This window comes from Propithecus coquereli, unplaced genomic scaffold, assembly GCF_000956105.1.
Source record: "Propithecus coquereli isolate 6110/MARCELLA unplaced genomic scaffold, Pcoq_1.0 Scaffold137, whole genome shotgun sequence".
NCBI lineage: Eukaryota > Metazoa > Chordata > Mammalia > Primates > Indriidae > Propithecus > Propithecus coquereli.
Window position 1 is genome coordinate 3,164,614 of NW_012137969.1, and position 18,062 is coordinate 3,182,675.

Sequence of the window (18,062 nt, forward strand, 5' to 3'; positions counted from 1 at the left end):
GTGCTGCAAGGGAAGAATACAGGGAACCCTGTGTAATGGGGGTCCAGGGGGCCACCTCCAGAAGGTCCCTGAAGAAGAGGAGAAGAGTTCTGGGAAGGGGGAACGGCACGTGCAGAGGTCCTGAGGTAGGGTGAATATGGGCCACTTTATTCCAAAGGCACGAAGCTCACTTCTTTTGTTGGGTCCTCACGTATGGTGGCCTGGCCTGTGGGCATCTGAAGTTGCTACTCCAGTGGTGGTCAGCCAGGAGATGGCTCTGTGGTGCTTGGCACGGCATCTGGGCTTAGCCTGAATTGGTAGCCTGAGGTCTGCCTGAGAAAAGCCCTAGTCTGGGCTGGGCCTTAGGTGGGTGGTGGTTGGGAAACTACAGCTGAGTGGTCTCAGGTCCCCGAGTGCTGGCAGGGCTGAGTCCTCCTAGAGGTGGCTAGGGTAACATGCGCGCAGCACATGTGTTTCCACGCTTCAGGCATTTCCACACACCAGAGACCGTGGGGGCTTCTGGGAGAGGCTAGAGGCTGGGTGACCTCCTAGGTATCACTGTGACCTGAGGCTTTGGGGCTAGTGATGCTGAAACTAGGATGGGGGCTGGAGGCAGTGAGGGGGGAATGTGTAACGGTCAGGACAGAGGTGGCTTCTGGATGCCAGTGTGTCCCAGCCTCTGAACTTGGGTGGGCCTGCACGAGCACTCACAGTTTCCTGGCTGTTACAGTGTGAATTTTAAAGCAGCTGCTCAAAGCAGTTCAGAAAACAAGCATCTTCTGCTTTAGTAACAGGAAAGTGATGGGTTATAGAGAGCTAAGCACTGAGCAGTTTCCTCGCGTGTGTCCCTGAGAACACCAGGCCGGTGGTCTGCACTGTCCTCACGAGGGGCTCCCGGTCTTGTTGTAGGTGTGCTGTGGCAGATGCTGTCTGCTGGGAGAGCTGGGTGGGCCCCTGCACAGTGTGGCCTGATATTTCAGGATCCCCCTGGGGTTCATGCCCTCACACCCAGGATTCTGGGGTGGGCTTGGCTTGTGTTGGGTATGGCCCCGTTCAGGTCTGTGACACTGATGGTGTGGATCATGTTTATGCCCAGAAAGGAGCCAGAGAAACTGACTTCTCAAAACTGTGGCTCAACCCTGCCCTTGGGACTCCACAGGGGGCTGGTGAAGGACACGCAGCTGGTTGGAGGCTCCAGGGCCTGCAGCCATCCATCCTGCTGTGCCCATGGCCCTGGGCTCCAGGTGGCAGCATGGCTGTGTCTCCCCTGAGGCCCTGCGCTGAGCTGTCTGTGACACTGTTGGGAGAATAGGACCCTGTAGCTTCTGGGGCTTTGGCACTTCAGCCCTTAGGAGTCAAATCCCCACACTTGAAGAAACGTCACAGGGCATGTTCCATCATCTGTGCTGGTCCAGCGAGGAGCCAAAGTCTCCCTGGTGCACTGCAGAGCAAGGGATGAGAGCAGACGGGTTAACGTCTGCTTCTGGCCCCCACTCTCCCCTGTCCCACAGGAAGAAGCCTGACCCACTCGCTTCTCTGGGCCTGTCTTACCAGTGCCACCGCTCCTCTCCCCGCCCCATTGTGCCTTGCAAGTGCCCACAGCCTGGCTGCGCCTAGACCTCTCTTGGGCGTACCACTGGTTTCCTTCTTGTTTTGAGGACCGGGTAAGCTGCTTTTTGTTCTGGGTATCAGGTGGGCTGTTCCTTGTAGGCTGTGCTCACGCCTTTCAGCTAATGGTGGACCACCCTTGGGCTGTGTTGCCCTGACTCAGTGCTCTCGTGGTCCTTGGGGATAAACACTTTGGGATAAATGCCTGATTTACTCCCAGAGAGGGCAGCAGTTCATGCCAGGTATGGAGTTGTTGGTGAGAGAGAGCCGAGACCCACATCCCAGGGGCCCATGGGGAGGGGCTCTCGGGCCACCTTTCTGGGTTCAGAATGTCTTGGTTACTCAGCATAAGTTTGCGGAAAGAGCTGGATCTTCCCTCATTTCTTGCCTTCAACTACATAATGTGGGGAGTAAATCCTCCCCCTCAGAGGCTGGCGGGAGGCCCCGTGAAGGGACCCGTGTGTCGTGCTGTGAGCGGCCTCTCACCCTGTGCCCATTTGTTCCAGGCCCAGCGGAGGCTCTCCCAGGGAGGATGGCAGCCCTTCACACGATGCCGGACTCCCCAACCGCCCAGCTGGAGAGGGTCGAGGACGGGTCAGAGTGTGATGCTGACCAGGAGGAGGAGGAGGACGAAAGGGGGGAAGAGGAGGAGGAAGAGATAGTAGTGGAAGAGGAGGAGGAGGTGGAGGATGTGGCACAGGTAGAGGAGGTGGCAGAGGTGGAGGTGGGGGCAGAGGAGGAGGAGGAGGACGATGATGACGTGGAGGAGGTCCTGGCGGAGGAGCAGAGTCTGGCATTGGGGACCCAGGAGCAACTGAGCCCTGGTGGTGATGCCAAGTCCCCAGTGCTTCAGGAAAAAGGTAAGAGAAAGGAGCCCACCCTCGGGGAGGAGGGGAAGGGGGCGTGTGTGGGCTGGGACAGAGATGGGCCAAGCCAGGAGAGCTCTTGGTCCCGAGAGGGTAGAGCCAGGTGGCAGGGCCGGGTTTGGGAATGAGGGAGTGGTTGAGGCTGCTGACCCTCTTCACTACCTGGGCAGAGGTGGCCAGGGTGAGTGCTAAAGGGCAGCTGGCCCCTAAGAGAGCTTCCCCCCCAGCCCTGCAGGCCTCCCAGCTTCCAGCCACCCCTGGGGATGAGGAGGACCTGGAGGAGGAGGAAGAAGAGGAAGAGGATGATGATGACGAGGATGACTTCCTGACAGCTGCGTCTCAGGTGAGCTGCCCTCTTCTGTTTGGAGCTCAGGTAAGCCAGGCAGGGTTTCCCCAGGGGCCTTGGCACCTGCTGCCCTAGAGACCTCTGTCGGCAGCAGCAGCAACATTGGGCTGCCCAGGCCAGGCTTGGGCTCTGCACTGCGACAGGGCTGCAGGAAGTGGCTCGGCATGCAGCCCTGAGCCCAGGGGATATGCTTCTGTTTTCCTGGGGTCTGACTCTTCCCAGGCCATTGGATTGTCCTGATTGTTTTGGCCACCACCCACTGAACTGCACTGTGCACAGTGACTTCAGAGGCCTGGCTCTCCCCCAGGGTCGGGCTCCCCCCTCAGCTGGAGTACCTGCAACCTGTCGAGGCTCTGGTTTCCTGCTGCCCAGTCAGATTGGGCACCAGTGCCCACGCTCAGCTGGTGCCGCCTGTCCACCCAGGAGTGGGCCCTCACACTGCCGACATGGCCACAGCCTTGGCTTGAGCCAGACTTCGTGACATAGGACGGGCCAGGGCCTGGCTTTGTTGTCTCCTGGCCTCAGTGTGAGTCCTGGCTCTGTCTCGCATGAGCTGGCTTGTCCACCCTCTCTGAGCCTGAGTCCCTGGGATCGGCTGGGATCGGGTCCCTGCTTCCCATGGCTGTGCAAGGCCTGAAAGCCCTCAGTGCTGTCTGGGCATCCGTGTCCCATGAGACCCACATTCCATTCTCACCGGCCGACTATCCCTGGCTTTCCTTGTGGAGGGCTCCCTCGGTCTCTCACCCAGGCAGCTCAGGGCAGTGTCTGGGGCTGTGTTTTCCAGGGGCTGGTGACCTTCGAAGATGTGGCTGTGTACTTCTCCTTGGAAGAGTGGGAAAGGCTGGATGCAGACCAGCGGGGTCTGTACCAGGAAGTCATGGAGGAAAACTATGGGATCCTGGTGTCCTTGGGTAAGGAAAGGGCCTCTTGTCCCTAAGAGGCAGCCTGGTGTGATGGCTGCCAGGGGCTTAGCTGTCTGAGGAGTTTCTCAAACCTCAGGGTCTTGGCAAAGGTGGATGCTGGGGCCAGCCTACCTCCTAGGGAAGCCCTAGGACCACCTGGCTTCTGGGTGGGGTGGGGGATGTCCTGGGACCCCACAGCGGTCCAGCAGTGCCCCGAGCCAGGGGGCAGAGGTGTAGGCATCTCACAGGTGGAGGTGTGTGGGCAGGGGCTGCCGGCTGGTTGGGAAAGGCGCATACAGGAGGGAGTGTGGACCGTTTTGCAGCAGAGTGAGGCGGGGAGGGCTGAGTGCTGGCAGGGCCCTCGGAGCCTCCTGCAGCTGCGTCTCTTCTCCTGGGCAGGGTACCCGATCCCCAAGCCCGATCTGATCTTCCGGCTGGAACAAGGGGAAGAACCGTGGGTCCCAGATAGCCCCCGTCCTGAAGAAGGAGACATCGTCACTGGCGTCTACACAGGTGAGTGTGAGGTGGAATTTCATGGGGTTTATGCTGACTTTTTGCCTTTACCAAGCTCTCTGCAGACCTGGCACCTCTGACAGTCTAAGTGCTGAGGGCCTGGGGTGGGGAGTGGGCTGGCAGAGACATCGAGTGCCGACCTCTGCCCATGCAGCTTGGCTCCTCTTGGTTCCAGCTCCATAGAGGCCCAAGGGCTGGGAGGTCCTTAGAGAACCTAGAGGTTCCTCTTAGGAAACTTAAAAATGATTCTCTGTCCTCACCTTGGAGCCTGTGATGTTTTTTGTATGTGAGGGACCAGTTATCATGTAGTTGGCCCAGATCCTGGCCAGGCCTGAGGCACCTGTGGGCCACTGGTGAGGCCTTGCTGATTCTGCGAGCCCAGCTGGTCCTCTGGCTTCTCTGCCCATTTGGCCATCTCTGCAAGAAGGGTCCCTCTCTGCCTTCCCTGCTCTCCCTGGAAGGCCTGTGGTTGGGGGTCTGACCTAGCTGGGCAGTTTGGGGCCTTCTGGAGAGATCTTGGAGGGATGAGTACGGAAGGCATGTGGGATGGCAAGTTTCCCTGGGAGCGTTGGACCTCGCTCTGGCTCCAACCCTTCAACTCTGTGAGCCTCACTTTCTTTATCTGAAGAATAAAGAATTTGAACTAAACACATAGTTTCCCACCTGAAGGTGTTGGACTCTTGGTTGTGTCGAGGTACTTGGTGGAGTCTGTGCTATTCTCAGGGTTTCAGGAAGTGCCATGGAGGCCCCTGCCCCCATAGGTGCCTGTGGCTTGGGTATGGGGTGACACCAGCCTAGGGAGGGGCAGCTCATAGACGTGTTGTAAAATAAAAATACAGACAAACACCATGCCAGCAACATGCCTACACGTGTAGTCTTTGGGGTATTTTCACGTGCACTTGTGGTCCTCACAACAGCTCCACTGTCGTGGAGGGGGAGGAGGGCTGTCAGTCTGCTTTACAGATGAGGAAATTGGCTTTGACACTGGCTGTTAGGGTGGGTCAGGCCCATTTTCAGTGAGTCTTCCCTGCGTTGCATGATGCCCTTCCTGCCCCAATTCTCCAGATTCTCCGGGACCCTCTTGAAATCTTTCCTGGGCTTCAGAGTCAGGAGGGCTCTGGTTGGCAAGAAACATTGCTGCTGCCTCCAGGATGAGGCTGGGATGTAGGTGCGATGCTCCCTGGAGGAGCTTATCGGGAGGTGTGTCCTATATATGTGCACAGCTCAGAAAAGCCGCCCAGAGGGGAAAGGGACACAGGCCTGCCTTAGCTAGTCCCTTGGTGCGTGGTCTGGATGTACCCTGGCCTTCATGCCTCCCGAAGGGTCCTGGGGTAGAGCCTTTTGCAGGCTTAAGCAGAGGTGGTTTCTTCAGTCCGAGTGACACACACCATGTAACTTGCACATCTGGCTGGGGCTTGAGGACTCCCTGATGGGCTGGCCAGCTGGGCTTGTACCCCCGGCCTGCCCCCATGGTCAGTCATGATGCTCCTCACCCTGACTGTCCGTAGAGCTCTCAGTGGATGCGGGGCCTGGGCACAGTCTTCAGTGTGTCATGAGTTGCGTGGAGGGATTGCAGTGGCAGAGGCTGGGCACAGCTCAGGCACAGTGGAGCCATCTGGGCTTTTCCTTCTCCACTGTGCCTACAGCCTGTCTGCTGAGCTGCCTCTTTGCTCCCACCTCCCCCGTGTTTGTTTCTGCTCAGCTGAGCTGATGGAGAGTGCTGGGTGTGGGCAGGACAGAGGCTCACTGTTCCCAGGCTGACATTTTGTTTCTAGATTGTAGTACTGCAAGACACACGTGTGTTCCTCTCTCCTGCTCCTTGACTAGTTGGGCCACATATGACAGCTGGACTCTGGCACCCCCCCAACATGCCTGCTCCCTCATGAGTGCTACTGGGCACCCTCCTTCCCCCAGCTGTGCTCTCGGCCCACGGCCTCCTGCCTCCAGTGCCCTCGGGCCTCTTCCCACCCAGCCCTTCCCTGCCTGCCTTTCTCCTCCCGGCGTAGGTTGCAGGTCCTACTCCCTTGTGAATGCCCAGTGTGGCTGCCTGGCAGATCCCTGTCCCTGATTGAACCCTGTTTCCTGCTGGCCCCTGACATGCACCGGGGCAGACAACATGGCTGGGGGAGATTGTGCCATAGTGACTGCAGGCCTCACATGGTTGCTTCTCCGTCTGGGCCTGGTGGTCCTACCTTGTGTCCCTGTGGGGCTTCTCCACCCTCTGAGGGGGACCCTCACCACCCCTGGTTTCCCTGCTGCCTGCTGGCTGTTGCTCCCAGCTGCCCTCTCCACCTGGTCCTACTTGTGCATGGGCTCTGGGAAGGCCTGGGTCCTCTCTGTTCTCTCCCGAAGTGACCTCACGCGGGGCTGGGGCTCTAAGTGCCACTTGCACTCCACGCTGCCCATGCCCAGGCTTCTCTCTTGAAGTCTGATCTTGCCTGTCCCATTGTCCATTTGGCATCTTCACTTGGGTGACTAATGAGTATCTCAGTGAACCTGAATCCAAAGTGGAACCACTTCTCCTGCCCTGGCCCTTCCTGCAGGGTCCGAAGTGGGCCCGGCCACATGCCTGTGTGGTCCTTGTCCCTCTGCCTCCCTCGTTCTACCCCTGCCCAGGCTGGCATCAGGCTGCTAGGCATGTGGCCACAGGTGTCCCTATGCTGCCAGCTGCCCTACCCTTCAGGGGTCTCCTTCAACACTTGAACAGAGGCTTTGAGGCCTGCTGCCCCAGGCTGCTCCCATCACCCTCAGCCCTTCAGGGCTCAGCTCCACTGACAGCCTTTCTCTGCAAGCTCCTGCCTGCCTCAGGTCCTTTGTACCTGCTTCTCCTCTGCCAGGGACTTGAATGCGGCTCAGTTCTCAGGTCCCCCGTGCCTCTTGTGTTCTCTGACCTCCTTGACTTTAAGCCCCCAGCCCCCATCACTCCAGGACGTTGGCAGCATTCGTAGCTCTCAGCACAGCCTGGAGTGAGCCTGCCTAGGTGTTTGCTGCTTCTCTGTAAGAGACGGCGCCATATGCTGTTCTCCCCTGTGTGTCCACAGCGCTCAGGACATGTGTGGTGAGTCAGATGGCAGCTTGCGGCAGCCTCCGGTGCTGTGCTGGCCAGAGGCAGAGCCTGGTGTGGGGGTGGCTCCCAGAGGGGCAGCTGGCGGCCCCCACCCCTTGGCTGCTGCTTCCTGAAAGTGGAGGATATAAGAGAGATGACATGCAGAATTAAACCAGCTTAAACATTACACAGGAAAGGAGATGGATAAAGTTTAAAAGCATCAAGAGATAAGGACACATTGAGGTGAGAGAATCTGATGGTCAGTAAGAAAGCGTAGTCCGTGGCACTGGAGAGGAGCTCAGAGCATCACCTGCGGAGCTCGCAGGCCCCTCGCATGGCCCACCCGCTGTCCATAGCTGCTTGCAGGCACAGGCTGCACCAGCTCTGGTGGTTTCCACCTCCCAGAGCCTGTGAGGCACCTGCGCTGGGCCTGACTTCCCACCAGGGAAGTCTCGGAGGACCTGTCTGTAGTGTGAGGCTTCCCTTTGCTTTGCCGTGCCCTGCCAGGGACACTGGATGTCACTGAACTTCTCTAGTCCCAGCCAAGGGACAAGGGGCTCAGCTCCTGTCTTGCCTTAGACGCCTGGGCTGGGGGCAGGTGGAAGGGATGGAGTGAGGAGACCCCTGGCAGAGGAGGGGATTCTTGAGTGCCAGGAGCAAAGGGCCGGGTCAGGTTTCAGAGGAGATGAGATGTGGGAGGAGAACAGGTGGCTTCCCTTGGCCTGGGAGTGCTTTGGTCTTCCAAAATTGCATGTAAGGAAGTGCCAGGCCTTGGATTCTTCTTTAATACTTAGTCCTTGGCATTACAGCCCCATGTTACACATGAGGCGATTGAGGCCAGAGAGGCTGCTGGCTTTTCTGAGGTGACCCGCCTGTAATAAGGGGCAGCCTCAGTGTCTGTCCTCAGAGGAGTCCCCCTCCTCGCAGACTGGTCAGCCTGGCCAGGGCGAGGGACAGATCCCAGTGCAGAAACTGGCCATGCCTGGGAGCCGCCGCTTCCCCCGCACTGGAACACAGACGTGCTGGCCAGTGCTAGCCCATCTCCCTGGCAGCCCTTAGTGGGAAGGGAGGGCCACTAATGCCTGCATATTTGGGCACTCACCCTTGTCCGCCTCCTCCGCTGTGGCTGTCCCCAGTGAGGGAGGGGCTCTCCCTGAGCCCATCTTGAGTTTCTGTGTCTGGGTGGAGGAAATTTTGTGGTGTGGGGAGGCATAGGTGTAGGGAGGGCTGGGAGCAGGTGTCGGCTCTACACAGGGAACCGACTCCAGGGCCTGCATTGCCAGAGGGAGAGAAATGGAACCGTTCAGTCAGAGTAAACCCACTACTCCGACTCACTGTGAGGCCTGGGTCAGGTTGGGCCTGGAAAGCAGGTCTCCATGTTCCCAGATGGACAGAGGTTGCTCAGGGGTGGGAGTGGTAGACAGTGGTGGCACGGTGCTCAGGTTGATGTGTTTGGGGTGAGCTGAGCAGCCCTTGGCCACCTCTGCAGCAGGTCAGGGGACAGAGGGACTGTGACTCTTGTACCAGGCATGTGGGCTCAGGGCCACCCTCTTCCCCATGGACCTTTTATTAGTGCCCTATATGGGTCCCTGTCCTGGACCTGGGGCAGGGCACTTACTGGAGATGTCTGTGGGGGAGCTCTGCTGAAGGGGACATTGGTTGGCCCTTGGGATTATCACCAGCCTCCTGCACGAGGGCTGGGAGCAGAAGCTTGGGAGCCCGATGTTCTGTTTATGGGATTCTGGGTAAACTTACGATGTTTGTGAAGCAGAGGACCCCCCCTCTTCCCATATTCAGGGATCTCTGTGCATCCAGGGCCCCCTTACAGAGCTTCAACTGCACCAACCACTGGTGGTGACCACGAAGGCCCACACATGAGCTGGAGGATGGCTCCAGCCCAGTGGCACAGAGCTGGTTAGTGGCCTGTCCAGGGTCAGGGAGTAGGGCTCAGCCTCACAGAGCAAAGGCCTCACATGGGCATCTGCAACAGCTTGTGCCTGATGGGAGAGCTCAATATTTGAGGGGCGGCCTGAGTGATGACCAAAGGAACACTAGGAAGCCTCAGACAGTCTACAGTGACACATGGCAGTGGGTGCCATCTAATTCCAGAAACAATAGTAATACTTCTGTAGCACCTCTGTAGGTGCTTTACGGCTATTCACTTATTTAATCCTTGCAACAGTCCCACAAAGTGGGATTTCAGGTGCTATTATAAACCCATTTTACATACAGGAAAACATTAAATGACTTGCCCGGGGTCCTGCATCCAGTAAGTGGTGGAAGTGGGATTCAGACCAGGCAGAGGCTGTGCCCTTAGGCTACCTTTCAAGACCCAGCTGAGGGAGAGAGGGGATCCGATCCCTGGGTCTGGCTCATGCAGTCCTTGTAAGACTGAGCAGATTTGGGGCTTCAGCCCCATGGGAGAATTACTTTGGTGGAGTGCAGTGGGATAGTGAGCCCACATGGAAAACTCAGTAGTAAGATTTGCAGGGGAAACCTCTAAAGGCCATCAACCCCATCAGACATTATTCACATTAGGAAGCAGCTGTGACCAGATGTTGCCATTTGTGGAGCAATGTGGAAAAGATCGTTAGTGATGACTGACGTCCGAGGTCTTTAATTCATTCCCTTGGCACCCCAACCTGCTGAAGTGGTCTTTGTTTGGATACCCCCTCTGCCAGCTCCTATCACCTGCCCCTACATGGTGGATCTCACTGACCCCAGTTCAGGACACAGGCTGTGAAGGTGTTCTTGTGGCCAAGTCCTGGTAGATTCTCCCTCCCCAGACAGCAGAGCCTCTGATGTCCTTCTGCCTTTTATCCATAGCTCCACGTGGTCTCTTGGGATCTTCCCAGAGGCCTAGCTAGTCATTGCCTGAGGCCAGTCTCTAGGAGCAAATGTTAGGTGCAAGGGAGATGAAATGCCAGCTTCCATTAGGGGTCCACCTCTCCTATCCCCCCCACTCCCCTGTAGTTCTGGCTGAAGCAGTTGCGTCTGACCCTCAGGGCTGCTGTTGTAGGGCTGCCCCACTACGCTCCTGGTCGCTGACAAGTGGAGCTGATGAGCCCGCACTTGGATCCAAAAAGGGGTTTTGGATCTGAGAGCCAGAAGACTCCCTCGGAACCCTGTCCCTGGAGGAACTGTGGGGAACATGGGACATCCCCACTCCAGAGCCAAGAGCCTGGCCCACTTCGGCAACAGAAAACAGAAGGACAGAGCCTGGCCTCTGGGCAGGCTGGCTCCCACCCAGCAGGAAGCCTGGCTACTTCCTGAGATCTACCATCACGATGCAGCCAGGCCTTACTTCCCAGGGGCTGGGATGGCTTTCCTCACTTTCCCTCAGTGTCAGCAGTGGCCTTTGTCACCTTGCTGCACATTTAGGTGCAGCCCCACACTTGTCCCAGTTGGAAAAGTGGCCATGCCAGCTCCGGAGCTAGTGGTCAGGTCCCCCCAGGTCCAGGATCAGTCCACTCTACAGAGCCAGTGGGGGTGGGGGCTCCCCTCCCCGGGCTAGAGGGCTTTTCCGCTGCTCATTGGCTCCAGGGAAAGGGCATGGAGGAGTCATGGAGACCTGACCCCCCCTCCCAGCCCTGGGCCGCTGAGACTGCTGCCTGCGGGGCCCTCTTGGCCTGGGTGTCCAGTTCTTTGAGGCTTACTAATCCAGCAGGTGGTCGTTGATCCTTCGCTGGGTCCTGAGGTGTACACAGGCCACTAAGAAACCTACATGTTCCTCAACTTGAATTCCCCCTGCCACGGGGGTCTCTAATTAACAGCTACTCAAGACCCCATTTGAGCCTAAGGGTAAGATCCTATTTTGATCTCTCCATGAGCCCATGAACACAAATTACCTGCCCCTCCACCAACTCCTCCTTGACCCCTGGGGTGCTCTATTCTTCCCTTATTTGGGGAGAGGTGCTGCCAAACAAAGAAGGGCATCCAGTGAGGAGGAACTGGGCTTTTTCTGTGCCTAGAGGGAGCATAGCCACTTCACATCACTCATCCGGTGGCCGTTAGACTCAGCACAGTGACAAGAAACTTTTCTTTTACTTAAAGCTTACGTTTACTGTAATAGTATAATATTATCAATTATAGAAAACTTAGAAAATATGAAAAAATGAAATAACCCACTTTTTTATCCTTTTTTATGATATATTTTTTTTCACAGCTGAGGTCAGATATGTGCCAAGTTCTATGTTTTTGTGAGTGACTCTAGGTCACCATATGGAATGCCATCTGCAGCGCAGGATGTGCTGAGGCCACAGCCTGGTAGGGTGCAGAGTTTGACACCAGGGTCCAGCCCAGGCTCCCTGGGACCTCCTGGGCTCTGACCCTCCCTAAAGCGTAGGACTCAGTGGTCCAGGCTCACCCAGCCAGGTGATGGTTCAAACGGGCCAGAACCATGGTTGTGGATCTCAGGTGCGGTTGGGAGGAGATTCCTACCGAAATTGTGGGAGCCCCAACCTTCCAGATGCTGAGATTCTGAGGTGGGCTATGGCACAGTGCTTGGCCACCATGGACACAGTGCAAAGTGTGCAAGAGATCAGGCACTTTGGAAGACTTGGGCCTGCCGTGGGCCAGGCATCTGCCCTTGTGTTCCCTGTGTGACTTAGTGTCTGCTCCATAAGCATTAGTTCCCTCCTGGGCATATCATGATGGCAGGTATATCAGCACTCTCATTTCATAAACAAGAAAACCCTGCAGACCTTTCTCTATATCTGTGTTCTGTGTTACCCACACAGCCCCCCAGGGGCAGAAGGGAGAGGGGTGTAGCTCAGTGGAGGAGGGAGGAGGGACAGAATGGCTGAAACTCAGAGGTGCCTGGCCTTTTGTTATGGGAAGGTGCCTGCAGCTCACCCAGTCTTAGCCGGCTTGGGTCCATTTCCCAAATGCACAGCAGATCAGAAAATCCAAGCTGAGGGGCAACCTAGCAGGGAAGCCTGGGCCCCAAACGGGAAAGGGATTCAAGAACCTGCGCATACAGTTGCTGCGGGCTGTTCAGGTGCATGGAGAGCCAGGCTGCTGGCCCCTCTGGGTCTCCTTGCCCAGATGAGCCTCTCCTGGTTATGCTCCAGGAGTGGAAGGGAACGCTCTGGCTAATGGTGAAGACCTGGAGGGATGCTGAGCAAAGCTTATGTGCTTACAAAGGCAGGTCCTCAGCAGGTGGGGCCCTGGCTGTGCTGGAGCCTTGAGGACACAGAGCTAGAGCTCTCTAGGAGGTAGGGGCTTCAGGGAGGACTTCCCAAGTGTCTCTCTTTTTCTGGGCATAGGACCCCTGTTATGGGCTTAGCCTTGGGTCTCACAGGAACCTGCAGACAAGCTCACCCACTTCTCAGTGTCCTGTTCATCAGCAGAGTGGCCAGCCCTGGACGGAGCTGGCGATCTGGAAGAAATATTAGAGGAAAGGAGGCTGGTGCGGTGGCTCACTCCTGTAATCCCAGCACTCTGGGAGGCTGAGGCGGGAGGATGGCTTGAGGTCAGGAGTTCTAGCGAGACCTCGTAGCTACAAAAAAAAAAAAAAAATTATCCGGGCATGGTGGCAGGTGCCTGTAGGCCCAGTTACTTGGGAGGCTGAGGCAGGAGGATCACTTGTGCCCAGGAGTTGGAGGTTGCAGTGAGCTATGATATACTGCACTCCAGCCTGGGCAACAGGGTGAGACCCTGCCTCTTAAAACAAACAAAAAAGGAAAAGAACCCTGGCCTTCCCAGGAAGGACACCCCATGTGCATGCCTGCTGTCAGCAAAGTTCCTAACTGGGGGCTACAGCTTTACTGCCCCAGGGGCCGTTCAGGGCTGGGGATGGGCATGTATCCTCTCACTTCTGTGAATGGAAGTGCCCTGTTCACAACTGGAGGGAGGTCCTGTGGTCGCAAAGCTTGTGGTGCAGCCAAAGCTGTGAATTTTGGGGGCAAGAGCCTGACAGGGCCTCCTATCATATTCTCTTACCTCTGTCTTGCGCCTTCAGGAGCCTGGTTCTGGACTGATGACGTGGAGGACCATGAGGAGGAAGATGACGAGGACTTCCTGGCAGAGGTGGCTGAGGAGGAGAACGAGCCCCCGGGGCTGTGGTCAGCGGCCTACGGTGTAGGGGACGTACCTGGGACTTGGGGCCCAGACGACTCAGATTCAGCGCAGACTCCAGAGGGGTGGGGGCTCGACCCAGGCGGCCTTGGGATCCTGGCTGAGGGTTCCGAGGCGAAGCCCTTCCTGCCTGGCCAGGAGCCTGGTGCGAACCTGCTGTCGCCCTGGGCGTTCCCAGCCACGTTGGCTGCCCCTGCCGGCCGGCCAGAGACCACATGCGACGTGTGCGGCAAAGTGTTTCCGCACAGGTCGCGGCTGGCCAAGCACCAGCGCTACCACGCGGCTGTCAAGCCCTTCGGCTGCGACGAGTGTGGCAAGGGCTTCGTGTACCGCTCGCACCTGGCCATCCACCAACGCACGCACACTGGCGAGAAGCCTTTCCCGTGCCCTGACTGCGGCAAGCGCTTCGTCTACAAGTCGCATCTGGTCACGCACCGGCGCATCCACACCGGCGAGCGGCCCTACCGCTGCGCCTTCTGCGGTGCGGGCTTCGGGCGCCGCTCCTACCTGGTGACGCACCAGCGCACGCACACGGGCGAGCGGCCCTACCCGTGCCCGCACTGCGGCCGCAGCTTCAGCCAGAGCTCGGCCCTCGCGCGGCACCAGGCCGTGCACACCGCCGACCGGCCGCACTGCTGCCCCGACTGCGGTCAGGCCTTCCGCCTCCGCGCCGACTTCCAGCGCCACCGACGCGGTGGCGGCTGCGTGGAGCCTGGTGGCGACGGCCCTCGGCGGGAGTCCGGCGAGGCGCCAGCCGCGGCGGGGCCTGAGGAAGCCGAGGCCGGGCCCGATGGGCCTGAGGCGGGCGAGGTGGAAGGAGAGCCCGAGACCGAGGCTGAGGGCGAGGCGAGAGAGGAGGCGGCAGAGGCGCCCACCCCCGGGAGCAAGGAGGAGCCCGAGCCGAACAGGCGGTTCGTCGAGCTGGGCAACGGCCTAGGGGAGGGCGAAGGCCCTTCCTCCCACCCGCTCGGCTTCCACTTTCCTGTGCACCCGAAGTCCTGGCTCCACCCGGACGGCTTCCCGATCCTGGGCCTCCCCGACTTCGGGGAGCGGCTGCCAGGTGACGGGCGACCCTTGCCGGGCCCCCTGGGGGGCCCGCTCTCCTTGGAGGGTGCGGGGCTGGCCTGCGACCCTTTCGGCGCCGGCGGGGCCGTGGGCGGCGGCAGCGGCGGCCTGCGCACTTTCGGGCCTGCCGTCGGGGGTCTGCTGGCAGAGCCGGCGCCCGCCGCGCTGGCGGAAGAGGAGAGTCCGTGGATCTGCTCCGACTGCGGCAAGACGTTTGGGCGCCGCGCCGCGCTGGCCAAGCACCAGCGCTACCACGCGGGCGAGCGGCCACACCGCTGCGCAGACTGCGGCAAGAGCTTTGTCTACGGCTCCCACCTAGCGCGCCACCGGCGCACGCACACGGGTGAGCGGCCCTTCCCGTGCCCCGAGTGCGGCGCGCGCTTCGCCCGCGGCTCCCACCTGGCGGCGCACGTGCGCGGCCACACGGGCGAGAAGCCCTTCGTGTGCGGCGTGTGCGGCGCGGGCTTCAGCCGTCGCGCGCACCTGACGGCGCACGGGCGCGCGCACACGGGCGAGCGGCCCTACGCCTGCGGCGAGTGCGGCCGGCGCTTCGGGCAGAGCGCGGCGCTGACGCGGCACCAGTGGGCGCACGCCGAGGAGAAGCCGCACCGCTGCCCCGACTGCGGCAAGGGCTTCGGCCACAGCTCGGACTTCAAGCGGCACCGGCGCACGCACACGGGCGAGAAGCCCTTCCGCTGCGCCGACTGCGGCCGCGGCTTCGCGCAGCGCTCCAACCTGGCCAAGCACCGGCGCGGCCACACGGGCGAGCGGCCGTTCCCGTGCCCGGAATGCGGCAAACGCTTCTCGCAGCGCTCGGTGCTCGTGACGCACCAGCGCACGCACACGGGCGAGCGGCCCTACGCCTGCGCCAACTGCGGCCGCCGCTTCTCGCAGAGCTCGCACCTGCTCACCCACATGAAGACGCACCGCGGCGCGGCGGGTGCGCCGGGGCAGGCGGCGGCCCCGGCCTCCGCGCCTAAGGTCCAGGCGCCCGCCAAGGGGCCACCGGGCGTGGGCGCGAGCACCGGGCCGGGGGAGCGCGGCAGCACCCTGCTAGAGTTTGCGGGCGGCACGAGCTTCAGCTCCGAGCACCAGGCGGCCTTCGAGGGGCCCTCTGGCGCCTACGAGGAGAGCGTCCTGTGAGGGGCCCGAGGCCCAAGGAAGCGCAGCCCGCTAGGCCACCGGCCCCTCCCCTGGGCGGCTCGGGCGCAGGCTGCTGCGCACCCGCCCCTAGCTCCTCTGGCCTTGGGGTGCTGAGGGTCCCAGTCCTGGGTGCGGTGCCTTCCCTCAGCCCCCGGTGCACCACCCCCGCCCCACGGCCTCGGGTTTTCCTCCCGCTCGGCCCCAGAGAACCGGGCCGCCGCGCCCGAGCTCGGACGGCGGTGTGGGGAGCACTCGGGGAGAAGAGCAGCGCGCGGAGACGGCTAGGGCAGAGGGCGGCCACTCCAACAAAGACTGTGACATCCCGGGTCTGTGCTGTGAAGTAAAGCGGTAGGGATGGCAGGCGATGCTATTTATTTTACTCGGATTCCGATTTGGGTGGCCGGGGGAACAAGTGACATATGAGTCTGTAACTGGGGTTTACAGCGAGGGCGGGGAGCCCTTGCGTCAGGGGAGGGGGGTGCTAGAGGGAAGAGCAACCGGCTGCTCAGGTGGGCCAGCGCCGATGCCTGGGCTGCCGGTGGGTTTGGCTCACGACTTCTTCCCATTCCTCAGTGGGAGACTTCAGGGCCCCTCTGGTCATTTGAGTATATCTGGAAGGTGTTAAGAACTGTGCGCGTGGCTGTGGGGAGCCTTGTAGGTTTCCAAAGGACGGACTTCTGAGCCCTAACCCAGGGGAATGGAGATGCAAATGGGAAAGCCTTTATTCTGACTGGATATTTATTTCCATCTCTTGTATGGCCTGAAGAATCTGGGAGGAGAAAAAGCCAGAAACCAAATTTGTGGCTGGGGCCGATGGGTTGTGGTGTTTGCAGGGTCCCGAGGGAGTTTGAAGCCTTAATCTCTGCAGTTGCTCACTCTCCTCACCCCACCTGAGCACTGAGATCAGCCAGGTGCTAGTCTCAGTGGTTGAGTTTTAGTCTCAGCTTTCTCTCTAAGTCTTTTGGTACTCCTACCTCTGGCAACTGGAGGTGGCACACTCAGACATCTTTGGGGTGCCCTGTGCAGACTCTCAGACCTGGGCTCCCACTTTCAATTCCCTGGGCTGCCACCTCTTCAGCAGGTGGACACATCCAGCCCTGCCCTTCTGAGCCTAACACTCATTTAGCATTAAGTGACTCAAGTTGGTCAAAGGATTTTTCCCTACATCCCTCAGTTAGCGCCCTACGATGTCCACAGGTCTCTTTAACTCTGCTTCTGTCCTTATTCTACACTAGAACAAGTAGTGTTTCTGTTTAGATTCCCATTTCATGGATTGGTCAGTGGAGGCACTCGAGGGCCTGGTGTTTTGCACAGTGGCTGTGTCAGGGGGTGGGTGTGGACCTGAGCCCATGGCTCAATGACAAACCAAGCACTCAACTATGCAAGACTCCTGCCTGGTGGGCACCCCACCCTGCAGACTGGGCCTTTGTGAGCCAACGGGCAGGCAGCTGAGGCTCATGGGAAGCTCCCTTCCCTTCATGCTTTTTGGGCCAGTGTGAGTGGGGCCAGAGAACAGATTTTGATGCAGCTTCATTCCCTTTTAGACCTAGTTCCTTCCATTGTAGTGTAGACATGGCCTTGGGGGCCCAGAGCCAGCAGCAAGGCTGCTAGGGGCCGGGGGCGGGGTAGGAGGCGTGATAGTGGGTGGGAAGAGGGCCTGGGTGGTGGCCGTAAGAATTCACCTGGCTGGGTAAGGTTATGGGGTGGGGTGGTGAGGAGGGCAGGGATCCCAGGGAGGCATTAGGAATGCTAGGTGATGGCCTCTCCGTCCTGGGTTTCTGCTCTTCCTGCAGACAGGAGCCTCAGAAAGGGCCAGGGAAGGTGGGCCGGGGGTGGGGGGCTTGGTGCGTCTCAGTTCTAGCCCCACATGGCCGGTGTCTGGCATTGTCCCCGTCCCTCCTGGGCCAGCTGCTGCTGCCCTGGCCTGCCATTGTTGGCAGGAGGACCTAGCTTTAATAAAGAGTGGAGAAACGAGCATTCCGACTGGATTCCATGTTGTTGCCGCTGTTCGGTGCCCGTCAGGGAGGCTCTGCAAGGCCTCAGGCCCATCTTGTTTCTAAAAATGTTTCTTAGGAGTTTCTCTTTTAAGAAACTAGAATTGGTCCCAGGATGGCCCATGGGAAGTCCGCCCAAGATGAGTTTGTTCCTGTGCCACCTGTGTCCACCATGTCCTACTGCGGGCCTCCATGCTGCCACACACTTGTAATACACATGCCTGTCTTGGGACATAACTGTGTTTAGGATTGTGTTGGCCAACATTCCAGTGATCGAAGTGAGGGGCCAGGTCCCCTTCCTGGTGGTCCAGCCACAGTGTGCCTAGCCCTTTCCTCAGAGGCCCCAGCACCGCATGGGTTTATCCTGCTCCAATACCACGGCAAGGTGCACATCCCAGGGCCCCAAAACACCTTCCTTTAAACTGACTTTCTTATTTTACCACATCTCACCCCATGATTGGATCTGACTCTGCCATTCTTTCCCTGTAGGTTTGAGAAATATGAACTACAAAGTAAATTTTC

The 18,062-nt window shown here is 59.2% G+C and overlaps 1 protein-coding gene across 1 annotated transcript; it reads left to right on the plus strand.

Moving 5' to 3' along the window:
* The first annotated feature begins 1,495 nt into the window (after positions 1-1,495).
* Positions 1,496-17,497, plus strand: ZNF316 (zinc finger protein 316). The gene is made up of 6 exons (XM_012638880.1): positions 1,496-1,643; positions 2,094-2,447; positions 2,681-2,796; positions 3,584-3,710; positions 4,101-4,214; positions 13,223-17,497. Exons 2-6 carry the CDS (start codon positions 2,120-2,122, stop codon positions 15,544-15,546), a joined length of 3,009 nt encoding a protein of 1,002 aa, XP_012494334.1. The 5' UTR covers positions 1,496-1,643; positions 2,094-2,119; the 3' UTR covers positions 15,547-17,497.
* The last annotated feature ends 565 nt before the right edge of the window (positions 17,498-18,062 follow it).